General features: G+C 42.3%; 1 protein-coding gene across 4 annotated transcripts in view; it reads right to left on the bottom strand.

Annotated features, from left to right (window-relative positions):
• The window catches only part of samd4b (sterile alpha motif domain containing 4B), a 39,667-nt gene that overhangs the window by 18,994 nt on the left and 7,272 nt on the right, over window positions 1-13,401 (bottom strand). For all 4 annotated transcript variants that reach the window (XM_018765163.2, XM_018765164.2, XM_018765162.2 and 1 more), the window contains exons 2-3: window positions 4,256-4,818; window positions 1,945-2,430 (exon numbers count right to left, since the gene is read on the bottom strand). In XM_018765163.2, coding sequence (XP_018620679.2) covers window positions 1,945-2,430; window positions 4,256-4,451 — 682 coding nt within the window. In that variant the 5' untranslated portion in view covers window positions 4,452-4,818. The remainder of the gene's footprint in view (window positions 1-1,944; window positions 2,431-4,255; window positions 4,819-13,401) is intronic.

Here is a 13,401-nt window from a genome sequence, read left to right as displayed (position 1 = left end):
ACTTTAACTAAGTGTATACAGTACTCAGTGATGAACAAATTTTTAAGGAAATGCCATGGAAGGCAAGACAGTATTGTATTTGCGCTGTGTCATAAAATACAAAATTAGGTTAAATATATATATGTATGTATAGTCTTTCAGTTTCAGGACACTATTAAGTTTCAGTCACTCAATAGTGTTACTTAGCTCTAACTAGTAAGTTCCAGAAATGTTCTTTAAACATAATGCAGTATTGTGTTGTGCTGTACATACAGTGCTGCATAAAATTATTTGCCTCTTTTCTCCATTTTTGGAGCTTTTTTACATTAAATTTGACCAGATCTTTGTCAATTCTATTAGTATGAGGGCAGAAAGAGAAAATGTGATGCCAGTATTGCTTTGTCATGTCCTCGGTGTGGAAGAAAATTAAAGTATGAAAGTAACTGCACTGTAACTTTAAAGTTATGCCAATGATAGTTGACAGTATGTGAATGTGACTTTTCTATGATTATACAACTGGGACCGGAAAAGTATTTGTAAATTAATTTAACCCCAAATTCACCTTCACCACTAAACGTCAAACAGCAGCAACCAAAAAATACATGTATGTGTCCCTCGCCTTAACCTGATAGGTTCATTATCAATAACTGCTTGTCCAGTGCAGGGTTGCAGCATCCACAGCCTACCCCACAACCACAAGGGATGTCACAAGGTACACCCTGAACAGGACACCAATCCATCACAGGGCAATCAAACACACCTTTCAGGCAATGTGGAGTCACCAATTCATCTGAAAGACATCTTTGGATTATGGACTATTCCATGCAAATTCCAGGAGAACATGTAAACTCTTCACAGACTGAGCTAGAGTCAAACCTACATCTGAACCCACAGCACAGGTGAAACTCACTGTGAAATGATGCTGTCTATAAGAATGTTTTAAACCCAGTCTGATTTGGGATGAAACTGTATAAATTTATCCAAAATGTTAAGGTGTCAGTTTTTTTTTTTTTTTTTTTTTAAATTTCTGCAGACAGTACTGTAATAGTCATATCACAGTATACAAAAGGCATATGAAGAGATAAGACTGAAAGTTTGACACTAAGCACTTTTAGATAAAAGGTACTACCCAGAGTAACTGCAGACTGATTACCATGACTGTTTCAGTGTACATTAGCAGGCAATAGACACCCCTCGACTTCTACAAATAGACTACTGTTCAACCCCTTACATAAGCTAAAAAATGTACGTATGTCGGATTCCACCGACACCCTCTGTTACAGATCAAGCCTTCTCATTTCCTTTGCATTCGTTGCAAATATGGGTAAAAAAAATTACACAATTCTCTAGTAAATGTCAAACATAAATACTGTAGTAAGACATAGGTCTAGTCAATGAAACTTTTACATTTCTATAAAGCATAAATTTAAAATACTACTGCATGCAGTACACATACTGTATTGTACTGTGCGTGCTTACCTTAAATCTAGTAGTATGCTGGCACACAAGAGGGTGCTGTTGTGTAATTTCTAATTTTTCCATCTCAGTTATTGCACCTTGATGTTTCTTTGTTACTGTTATTTTCATGCTAGCTGTTCCTTTCACATGCTCCTTTATACGTGCGGCATCCTTCACTATTGTATTCACTGTCAATACAGCTAAACCTGGTTTCCATGCTACAGACAATCTTTTTCCACTTTCACACTTCCTTATTGATTTCATCTCCAAATCAATTGCTGTATGCTTGCAAGACGGTTCTTTTTTCTTCAAGCGTACATTTACCATCAGGCATTGTAAATAATGAAAAGGGTAGAAAACGTGGGGAAAAAAAAGCACTACACTAACGCGAGGAGATGGGTTCAACAGGTGTTATCACTGTTCCTGTAACCTTCATGTGTAGGAGAAAGAAAGAAGGGTAACTTGAAAGTACAGATACACTGTCATTCAGGTGTTAGTAAAGCTCACCTGTGTTGGTGGCAGCACCTATACTGTTGATGGGAGATGGCACTCCTCCTGATCCATGAAAGGAAAGGTGTCCATTCTGTCCTGCTGAGGAGCTGGAGGACGACTTGTCCTGCCATGCCTGACCGGAGTCTGAGGCCTCTAGGCCAGGCCACTCATCAGAGCCTTGTCGTGGGTGGTAGGGGCTAATAGATGACCGTACAGTGGATGTATAACCACTGGAGAGATGCTCTTCAAGGTGATTAAGCCACATGGCCAAAGAAGTACGGTCATCCAGACTGGTGGCCGGGTGAATGAGAGCGTAGGAGAGGAGTTGCCGGCTCTCCTCCACAAATAGGCTGCTCTCAATGGTGTGGCTCAGCACCTTTTGCAGCAGATTCATGTACTCACATTTGGCTTCGCTGTTCCGTGGCTGCAACAATGGCAAGTGAGACAGCAGCAGAGAAACCACCTTCTCTTTGGGCTCCTGATGCCACTGGCTGACAATGGCTGGAGATGACGACAAACACACAAGTTAGCACTGGAATTTTAGTAAATTAGGCCACAGTTGTGACACAGACATTCTTGGGGTTTGGGGTGGCAGGGTAGCACTGCATGATCCTCTTGAAGCTACAATAAACTATCCCACGTCTCCCTGCCTCCTCCACTGTTACCAACTGCTTCAAGCAAGAGTTCCTGGAAAAACCACCTCCTCTCAATACACCCAGTTGTGTTAATGTCATCCTTGCACAGACTAGGTGACATTCTGCCCATTTCTCCCTACTTGTCAAAAGGCTTGCAGCATATCTTCAAATACATCTGAGAACAATTCTCTGTGGCTTCTCCGAACACCAGGGCTTTCTTCCACAAGCACTGTTACCACAACCTTCAGAGCTTGCTAATAACTGTCCAATGTTTACCTCCGGTGGTCTTCTCAGCACTTTAATGCAAATCACCACATAGTGGCGATCGCCCAACAGCGCAGCATCTCTCCTCACCCGTGTCCAGAACTTCACCCAGGTCAGACCATAAACCTATCAGGTGATCTCCTTTGCGTCATCCTCTACTTCCTTACTACCATGGATAAGTTCAGAGATGAGCTACTGCTCACAAATTTAACAATGATTAATAGTTTATCAAGCTAAGGTTGTTTTTCAAATTAGAATTTAGCTAGCACATTAAAGAATAGTTTTCCCCATTGTGATTTTCCCCACTCATGAGGTATGAAATTATACTGCCTTCCAGCACAACTGTAAGGTATGTGTATCCTTGACTTCATAACTATTCGGACAGAACCAACCCCGCTTTCCAGGGTATGGCATTATAATGGACGCTTTAATTTTACAAGAAGAACCATCCTCAACTTCCCAGATTCCAGACACACTATAACAATCTACACAAGACATTAACAGTTTCTGTCTAAACTTAGAAGGATACACATCATTTGAGTCTATGGTTATGTTCTTGGTATGATAGAGACAAATAAGAAAGGAGACTTCTAGGACTAGAAACCAGTCTATTTTTCAGAGAAAAAAAAATGCAAAATTAAAACACAAGACCATACTCTGCATTAGTAGAAGGCACGCAATACAGACGCTCCTCGACTAACAATGGGGTTACGTTCCGATAAACCCATCGTAAGTTGGGAAAGAATACAGTTTCGCACCTACCAAACATCATAGCCTAACCTACCTTAAATGTGCTCAGAAATTTAAAGCAAACGGGTGTTTAGTAGACGTGACGGGATGCAAAAACACAAAATAAAAAATGCTTTCAACACAGTATCGCTTGTTTACACTAGCAGCATTTGCGTGATCGATCAAATGCTATGACTCACTGCCATTGCCCAGCAGACAGAGTATTGTACCGCATCTCGCAAACGCGAGAACAGTTAGAAATTCAAAATCCGAAGTACGGATTCTACCGAATGTGTATCGCTATCATACTATCGTAACTTCAAAAAATCATAAGTCGAACCATTGTACAGGAGCATCTGTACTTCCATACTTTATTATGTTGTTCATTACACTGATAAGTGAACAGATCTGTGTCATCTTAAACCTTGGGAAAAGATGCTGATTTGCCTTGAAAGTCATACATGTACTGTTTTTGAACATGTAAACTTACATTTTGAATTTTTTTATACAACATAAGCTTCAAACGGCAAGCACTTGACATTATGCGTCACCGATATCAACCCCGTTGTGTCTCAAATATGAGGGGCATAGACTTGGGGATGGAGCAATGAGGAAGAAGGGAAAAGAAAATCCTGGGATTTTGGTACCCCTTAGAATAAATGAAGAAAAACATTATGACAATAGGCATTTCCATTTACCTGCATTGTTAGCCTCTGCCTCCAGAATGTGGATCTCAGTACAGTCTGCCAGCAAGTGCTCCAAGCAGATCTGAAGGAAGCGGGCTTGGGTGCGAGTCACCCTCTTCAGCAATGACAACAGTGCCACTGTCTGCTCACACTCATTCCATCCCTTAAACCAGTCCGTTAGGATTCCCACCTGATCTCGGAACATCATGGTTAATCCCCTTTGGGGGGGACTATGGGGGAGGGGAAGATGATGAAGCACGCTAGGGGTTCACACTGGGGTGAACACACATACACTGCAAGGAGGACTTGTTGCTGCAACAGAAACTGAACCAAAACAATGCCTGGATCCCCTCAGTGCTGGAAATGGGATAGCCTCACATGGTCAGGGGGATAGTGAGGTAAAGATAGGGGAAAAGGGGCTTGTGCAAACCTAAGGAGCTTATGGATTGGTGTTGGTCAAATCCACTTGGCCATCACCAAAAGTCAAGGTCTCATCTAGAACATAATGGTGAGATCAGTTGATCCTGATCCCATCCACTGGTCAGGGCTGCATCCAGAAGTGGAACCACTGCTACCTGTAAGTGGGGGGGGGGGGGGGGGGGGGGGGGGGGGGGAGATTTCGCATTACCAGAGATCCTTCTGATGTACAAGAACAGACAAAAACATCTCTCCAATTAATTCAAGTGAAATTAATCAACTCTAAAGTTTGACTGAAACTGACCGAATGAGGTTGATTTTACTTGTGGGGCAATTATCATTTGAATACAAGATGACTGCACATTTGCTTATCTTGTAACACCAAAGAAACAAATACAAACTAGAAAATACAAAAATTATTTCTGCCTTTACATAGTATTAGAACTTTAAAAAAAAAAAAAAAAAAAAAAAAAAAATCCTATCAAATTCAGTATAAAAGCTTCAAAAAGAAGAAATCAAAGGGGAACCATTTTTACAGCCCTGTACAGAAAAGCTCCAATCGTATTTTTATTGTGAAGCTACAAACAAGTGAATGACAGCAATTAAAGAAAACACGGATTGCAGTACCATCATGCCTTCTCAAAAACTGCAGTCCAATTTATATGATAATGTTCAAACAATTACTAATGAACCATAATGACTAAATTAAGTTAGAATCAGAAGGAAAAAAAAACATTTCAATAAAGAAATTCCATAAGACACTAATCATTCTGAGTACAATATGCGTACAACCCATGTTCCACAACGCATTTCATTTTTAAATAAAAAACACACCAAACAATGTTTTTGCCCATATTATATACATAAGTATTTTTGATTTGCAGGAAGCACAGAGAGGGAAAATTCTCTTCTTAATGCAAGTGACACTGAATAAACATCAAATTTGACCAGCTAGGTAGTAAAAATAATTAACTAAAGTACACCCATCAATTAAATATGATCCTGTACAACTTCATTAATTAAAAAAAATAAAAGGAAAAAAAATACAGCTTTTGGAAATATATACCCTTTTCCCCAATACACTTTACAGCAAAACGTTGGCCCAATACGCTGTCATTTTATTGTTATAAATGTGCTTTGCATTATCCTAACAAAGGTGCGACATTCACTATAAGGCACCCCCTAAATACTGGCTGATACACAGTTAACATAATTCCAGTCCCTGGTTACAGGTTCAGAGCAACACAAGAACAAAGTAAATAAGGAATAAACACTCATGTAAACATTTAGGAAAATTACAGAATACAGACATGCTTCGCTTGATGACGGGGATACGTTCTGACAAATGCGTTGTTACATGATCTCGGTGTTGTGCAAACAGAGTGTACTTATACAAATCCAGATGATTTAGCCTCAATACAGTCAAGAGACGTGGTAAACACGAGATTCTCTGACGCTGCTGCTGGCGTAACACGGCATGCTTTTTACAGTAAACTTTAAAAAGCAACGATAAAAAGTAAATACATAAACCAATAACATAGGTGTTTATCAACTACGTACTGTACGTAATTGTATGTGCTATACTTTTATAAGACAGTGCAGTAATTTTGTTTACACCAGCACCACCACGAACACGCAACGCTACTATGTTGCTAGTCAATAAGAATTTTTCAGCTCCATTATAATCTTACGGGACCACCATCGTATATGCGGTCATTCATTGCCCGAAACATCGTTAAGCGGCGCATGACTGTACAATAAATTAAATTTTGTATGGAAACTTAACCATGCTTAGAACATGACAACATGGGAAAACAATGTCTTGTCAAGCAATTAAAATTATCAAATAACATCAAATCAATATCACAGAAACAGCAGATCCCATCCATCCATCCATCTTCTGTCCCGCTTGTCCTAAAAGGGTCGCGGTGGCAGCAGGGAGAGCAGAGAGGCCCAGCCGCCCCTGTCCCCCGGAACGTCCTCCACCCCAACCTGGGGGACCCCCAGCCGTTCCCAGGCCAACTGTGAGATATAATCCCTCCAGCGGGTCCTGGGCCGACCTCGGGGCCTCGTCCCAGTTGGCCGTGCCTGGTATACCTCCAAAAGGAGGCGCCCAGGGGGCATCCTAATCAGATGCCCGAACCACCTCAACTGGCTCCTCTCAATGTGAAGGAGTAGCGGCTCTACTCTGAGCTCCTCCCGGATGTCCGAACTCCTCACCCTGTCATGGAGAGTGAGTCCCAGCGCCCTGCGGAGAAAACTCATTTCGGCCGCTTGTATCCATGGTCTTATTCTTTTGGTCATCACCCAAAGTTGATGACCATAGGTAAGGGTAGGGACGTAGATTGACCGGTAAATGGAGAGCTTCGCCTTATGGCTCAGCTCCCCCATCACCACTACAGTCCAGTACAGCAACTGCATTACTGCTGCCGCTGCTCCCAGTCTGTGGCCTGATCTCACGCTCCCTTCTTCCCTCACTCGTGAACAAGACCCCAAGATACTTGAACTCCTCCACCTGGGGCAAAAACTCTCCCCTTACCTGGAGAGGGCATACCATCCTTTTCCGTGAGAGCAAATCCCTTACTATTATTCTTTTACTATTTTATTCAGCTGTTCGGTGGTGCAGCAGGCTTGGCTGGGTCCTGCTGTGTGGCGGGTCTGGGGTTCAAGTCCCACTTGAAGTGCCTTACGACAAACTGGCGTCCCATCTGGGGTGTGCTCTCCTCCCCTGCAGCTTTGCGCCCTGTGTTGCTGGGTTAGGCTCCAGTTTGCCACGACCCTGCTTAGGACCAGCGGTTTTAGAGTATGCATGTTCTCCTGCAAAAGTGTCTTATTGCATTAAGCTACTTAAATTATTTATTCATTTATACAGCTTAGCCATTTTACTAACGCAATTCTGGGTAAGTACCTTGGGAGCAGGGTATTCAAATCTGAGTACTTTGAGCTCTTATAGAAACAAACTGTAAACATGAAATTATTAACTCAGTAAATTAATCACTGGGAAACACAAACACTTCTTTCAGGGAGCAGGACTGATAACTGACTCAACATGCATGTCAAGCTTGTGCTTTTACTTGTGGTAGTTAAGGAAATGGTGACTGGCAGGGGATAACAGTGAGACAGCATAAATGTAAATACTATAGACTGTCGCACCAAGACACACAAGCTACATCATTTAAATATATTTAACATGAATATCCTTACATTAATGTAAAAAAAAAAAAAAACCCTGAACCTCATGATCATTTAGCATTAAGCATTTGCCAGTAATGCTGCACACTGCCTATAACAGAATAGTGTCAACATGCTTTCCAGAATGACATAGAAAGTGTTCTTGGGAACTTGACTGACTCAAATGATCAAAATGTCTCCATCCAGTGTACCATGTACCTCTGCTTACAAGGCAGACTACAGTGACTGTGCATTGGACACAGTAACTGATAATGATTTAATAAAACTTTTAACATTTTAACATCGGAACAATGCTGTTGTAACAAATAAAAATATCTTATTTGGGGGTTCCCATTCATTTTGTGTGACATTTTTTCAAATGGAAACTGATTTTGGCTTTACTCAGAACTATTTCCACAAACTCCTATTTAATCCCAAACTGCTGACAATTCATGATAAACATGTGCATAAATACTTTTCTCAGCACTACTATGAATCCTACACAATGTGCTGTCACTAAAGTGCAATGCTCTCTACATGAATAGTGTGTTCATACCTTGCTATCATACTGTATATAACTTCATTTCTGAAGAAACTGACTTAATAGGACTTTTGCTGCAGTCAAACCAAAATTAGTAAAGTGCTGAGCTTATTTTGTGTTACTGGTATTTTCTGTAGCAGCCACTCTACATCCGTGAAAGAAACGGCTCATTCTGTCTTCTATGCTGCGTTAACTTTACCAGTTAATGTCATTTTGATGTTAGATGTGATATTTCAAAACCAAAACTAAAAAGTATAATCGGTATTTCTTTTGCCAATAAAATATGTTTGCTATTCAGCTCTAAATGTTTTCACACAATAAATATATGTCAGGTCAATCACTTGCTCAGAACATTATGCTGCAGGACCTTCATCAGAGCAATACTTAAATTAATGTTAATTAGTGCTCAGTGATCCAGTGCTCTTGAGCACTGAACTAACATTTGTGCATTATATTTGTGTTGGAGGATTGCTGCTGCTACCACTGTTTCCCGACACGCATTCTTATCGTGTAGTTGCAATAATAGATAAAAGCAATGTGTTTTCTGTTTGTGCAGTTGATTCTATTTATTTTATTTAATTTGCAGCTTGTCAGAGTGTGCTGAAACCTAAACCATCTCTCATTCTATTGACTGGGTGTCACTCAGGCGCTTTCATTAATTGTGCCACCCTCTTTGTTCTGTTTGTTTTGGTTACTATTGTCAGAGTAGTTTCGATTTGGCCTCTCAGCTGATGTGAATTAGCCTGGTTCAAATTGCACCAGGTGATGCATAGCAGCAGCCTCAAAGTTCAAAGACTCGGGGTGCAAAGACAAGGGAGTCCACCGAAGGAGGCCTCTGCCACTATGCGAGTTCTGCTGTCAACATCATGTTTGATCACAGGCAACCTGCGATCAATTATCTGCATTCCTCACCCAGAACCATCTCCTCGACGGATATCAGTCTAGATTCAAAGCTGGACATTCCACCGAGACAGCACTCCTGGCAGCGTCAGGTGCTCTCCAGTTGCTAGAGCGGCCTCCCTCTCCTCGGCCTGTCTGCAGCATTCGACGCCGTCAGCCACCAGATTCTACTCTCTTCTGTTGGTAAGCTTGGCATCAAAAGAACAGCACAGAAATGGTTTGAGCCCTACCTATCAGACAGATCCTACCAAGTGGTCTGGCAGGATTCCCGTTCATCTCCTCAGCCTCTTTCAACTGGAGTCCAACAGGGCTCAAGTACGGGGCCCTCTACTCTTCTCAGTTTACACCCCTTCCCTTGGCTCTGTCATCACCTCGCATGGATTCAGCTACCACTGCTACACTGATGATACCCAACTCTTATTTCCACCTGGAGCAACAGACATTTCCTTGCGGATTTCTGCCTGCCTATTGCACACAGTCATCTATTTCGACCTTTTTGACTGGACTATCTCCTTGGCTAAGAGTCTACGAGTGATTGACCAAGTCTGTCTCTCTCAGAAAACTGAAGACACAACCTGGACCTCTGGATACATCCTGCGTAACAGCCGTAGGAGCCACCCCAAACAACTGACTATATACAACTACTTCTCCAGGCCTGCCTGGACTCCTGCAACTCTCTTCGGTCTGGCCTTCTGGCTACTGCCATCAAACCTCTACAGCCGATATAAAACGCTGCTGCATGAGATGTGCTTGACCTGCCAAAGCATTCCCATGCATCTCCCCTCCTTGTGGCTTTGAATTGGCTTCCTATAGCTGCCCAGATCAAATTCAAAACTGTGGTCATGGCCTACAAAAGCATAAATGGAACTGCTCCCAGATATCTACAAGGCCTGATCATGCACTACACCCCAATAAGACTGCTACGCTCCACCACCTCTGCCTGGTGGATAGTCCCACACACAAAAGGATCAAAAGCAAAAGCAGGACTGTTCTCTGTTCTGGCTCCAATGTGTCTACATCTAATAAGGGTCATAAAACTCACCTCATGAAGGCTACAAATGAATTAAATGATGTGATACCCCAAGAGTCAGCGAAAGCAAAGGTGGAAGATGGCTCATGGGTGGATTTTACAGCTACTAATCTTGGAACAATTATGGCTATGTGCAGAGTTGTACATGGGGATAACCAGATTGAATGCTGATACAAGGCAGTTGCAGGTTTGCCTCTGTGGGTGGAGGAAAGTAATAACATCGACAAGAGGCCTGATGATTCACTATGGAAGGAAAAGGTGCCGAGGTGTGGGCGGGCACGGGCCCTTCATCGACCACTATTTCTTCAGAAGTAGCTCAAGTCAGTCGGTTGAAGTCCAGTAGCAGGTTTCACACCAAAGTCCGCAGGATATCAGTACCCCTGGCACTGAGGAGGTAGGACTGAGTACCAGGTTGCAGGATGGTGAAAGCCAGGTAGCTGAGGCTATGCAGACAGAAGAAACTAACCCGGGACAGGAAAAGTCAAGGGGGCAATGGTGAAAGGTTAAGTGGCCAGAAGGAAGAGAAGATGGGGTATGGGATAGTGTAAATGATTGTCGGCTGAAGGGTATCTAATGTGTCTGGACGGAGTGAGTATGAGATGTCGGAACACACTGTTGAACCTTCCAAAGGTGTCACCAGCAAAATTCAATGAAATACCGACAAAGGGAGATGCCCACTTGACAACTTCGATGAAACTCCCATGCTAGTACCCTCTGGTTGTGTTAGTTACAGAAGGTAGTTAAGCTTCTTCGTTTCGAGTCATGGAGATATACACCGATCAGCCAAAACATTAAAACCACCTGCCTAATATTGTGAATTGCCCCCCTTGCGCCAAAACAGTTCGAACCAGTTGAGGCATGGACTCCACAAGACCTCAAAGCGTCCTGTGGTATCTGGCACCAAGACGTTAGCAGCAGATTCTTTAAGTATTGTAAGAGATGAGGTCAGACTTCCAGCACATCCCACAGATGCTCAATCGGATTGAGACCTAGGGAATTTTAAGACCAAGGCAACACCTTGAACCCGTTTTCGTGTGCCTCAAACTATTCCTGAACAATTTTGGCAATGTGGCAGGGCCATTGCAATCAGGGAATACCGTTGCCATAAAGGGGTGTACTTGGTCTGCAACAATCTTTAGGTAGGTGGTACGTGTCAAAGTAACAGCCCCATGAAGGCCAGGACCCAAGGTTTCCCAGTAGAACGTTGCCCAGAGCATCACACTGCTTCCGCCTGCTTGCCTTCTTCCCATAGTGCATCCTGTTGCCATCTCTTCCCCAGGTAAACGACACACATGCACCTGGCTGTCCATATGATCTAAAAGAAAACATGATTAATTAGACCAAGTCACCTTCTTCCATTGCTCCATAGCCCAGTTCTGACCCTCACGTGCCCATTGTAGGCACTCTCAGCAGTGAACAGGGGTGAGCATGGGCACTCTGACTGGTCTGCCGCTATGCAGTCTCATACGCAGCAAGCTGTGGTGCACTGTGTGTTCTGGCACCCTTCTATCATGGACAGGGTTAAGGTTTTCGGCAATTTGTGCTACAGTAGCTCTTCTGCGTGTTCGAACCAGGCGGGCTATCCTTCGTTCTCCACGCGCATTAATGAGCCTTGGGCAGCCATGACCCTGTCGCCAGTTCACCGGTTGTCCTTCCATGGACCACTTTTGGTAGGTACTAACCACTGCATACCGGGAACACCCCACAAGACCTGCCATTTTGGAGATGCTCTGACCCAGTTGTCTAGCCATCACAATTTGGCCCTTGTCAAAGTCACTCAGATCCATACACTTGCCCATTTTCCCAGCTTCCAAGACATCAAATTCAAGAACTGACTGTTCACTTCTGCCTAATATGTTCAACTCATTGACAGGTGCTATTGTAACGAGATAATAACATTGATTATTTCACCTGTCAGTGATTTTAATGTTCTGGCTGATCAGTGTATGTTGGCAATGCTGGATGATGCTCTCTGCAGCTTCATGGTGAGGTTGGTTGGACTGAGTCCTTGTATACTGCCGCTGTAATATATGCATGGGATGTAACATCTTCTATGTATCTCGAATGCCCGCAACAGCTAAATAAAAAAATAAAGGTATGTATGACAAATTGCAGAGGCATACTGAGACAGCGTGTTGTCAAAATAACTACAGCTACAATCCAAAGTGCTGCAGAACCACTCTGCCTCACTATTTAACAATACACATCGTAGCTAAGCTCTCATACCGGCCCACTGTGTGCTGCATTTACATTATCCTCTGACATGCTATGCAAAATACATCTACCACATACATTAATTCTTTAAAAAGCCAAGTAAATTAAGTTTTGTGCTACTGTTTCTGTATTAAAAAAAGTCAGCTTGCACGCCAAAGGAAAATGTACATATAATTATACACACCTTAACCACATCAAGCTTACACTAAAAGTAGTGCCTTATTAAACTATAATAGGGGAAATTCATTTGATTGGCTTTACATATTCATTCATTATCAGTCTTGTGCTGATCCAGAGCATCTGGCAAAAGCGTCGGTCATTCCACCACAAGGAAGACACAAAAAACAGCCATTCACACATTCTCACACAAAGGATAATTCAGAGTCAACATTCACTGCAAACTGTATTTCATGTATTCTTCATTCTGTTCCCTTCAAATTAATGTCTTATGTGGAAAGTTCAGCATCTTACAGCTCAACAGCAAAAATACAATAGATGTTGATGCCAAGGTACACCGAAATTCTTCCATTTGTATCATGACAGCTAAGCCATTCCCAAGATCAAATTTGATAGTATGGAAACAATACCTTAGCCTACTCTTTCTCTGTAATTGGATTCCTAGTTTCAAGGTGATTAGTGAAGTAAGTATACAACACTTCACAAGATGTCCCTTAGAGATGGGCCTGTTACAACAATGAATTTAACCAATGTTCTTTATTCAGGTCATCTTATTTAATGCTGTCCTGAGCCAATCTCTTTCATAATGCCATGAAAGTAGAACATCTTGCTGCCACCTAAAATAAACACCATAACCACAAATAAATGGTGCTTCAAGTTATCTTTTTATTTATTGCAAACATATCCAATCAACAAATTACCAGCAAC

This window comes from Scleropages formosus, chromosome 10 (genome assembly GCF_900964775.1).
Source record: "Scleropages formosus chromosome 10, fSclFor1.1, whole genome shotgun sequence".
In the NCBI taxonomy this organism is placed as follows: domain Eukaryota; kingdom Metazoa; phylum Chordata; class Actinopteri; order Osteoglossiformes; family Osteoglossidae; genus Scleropages; species Scleropages formosus.
Note: the sequence above shows the minus strand (reverse complement) of the source record. Positions and strands in the feature narration are given on the sequence as shown.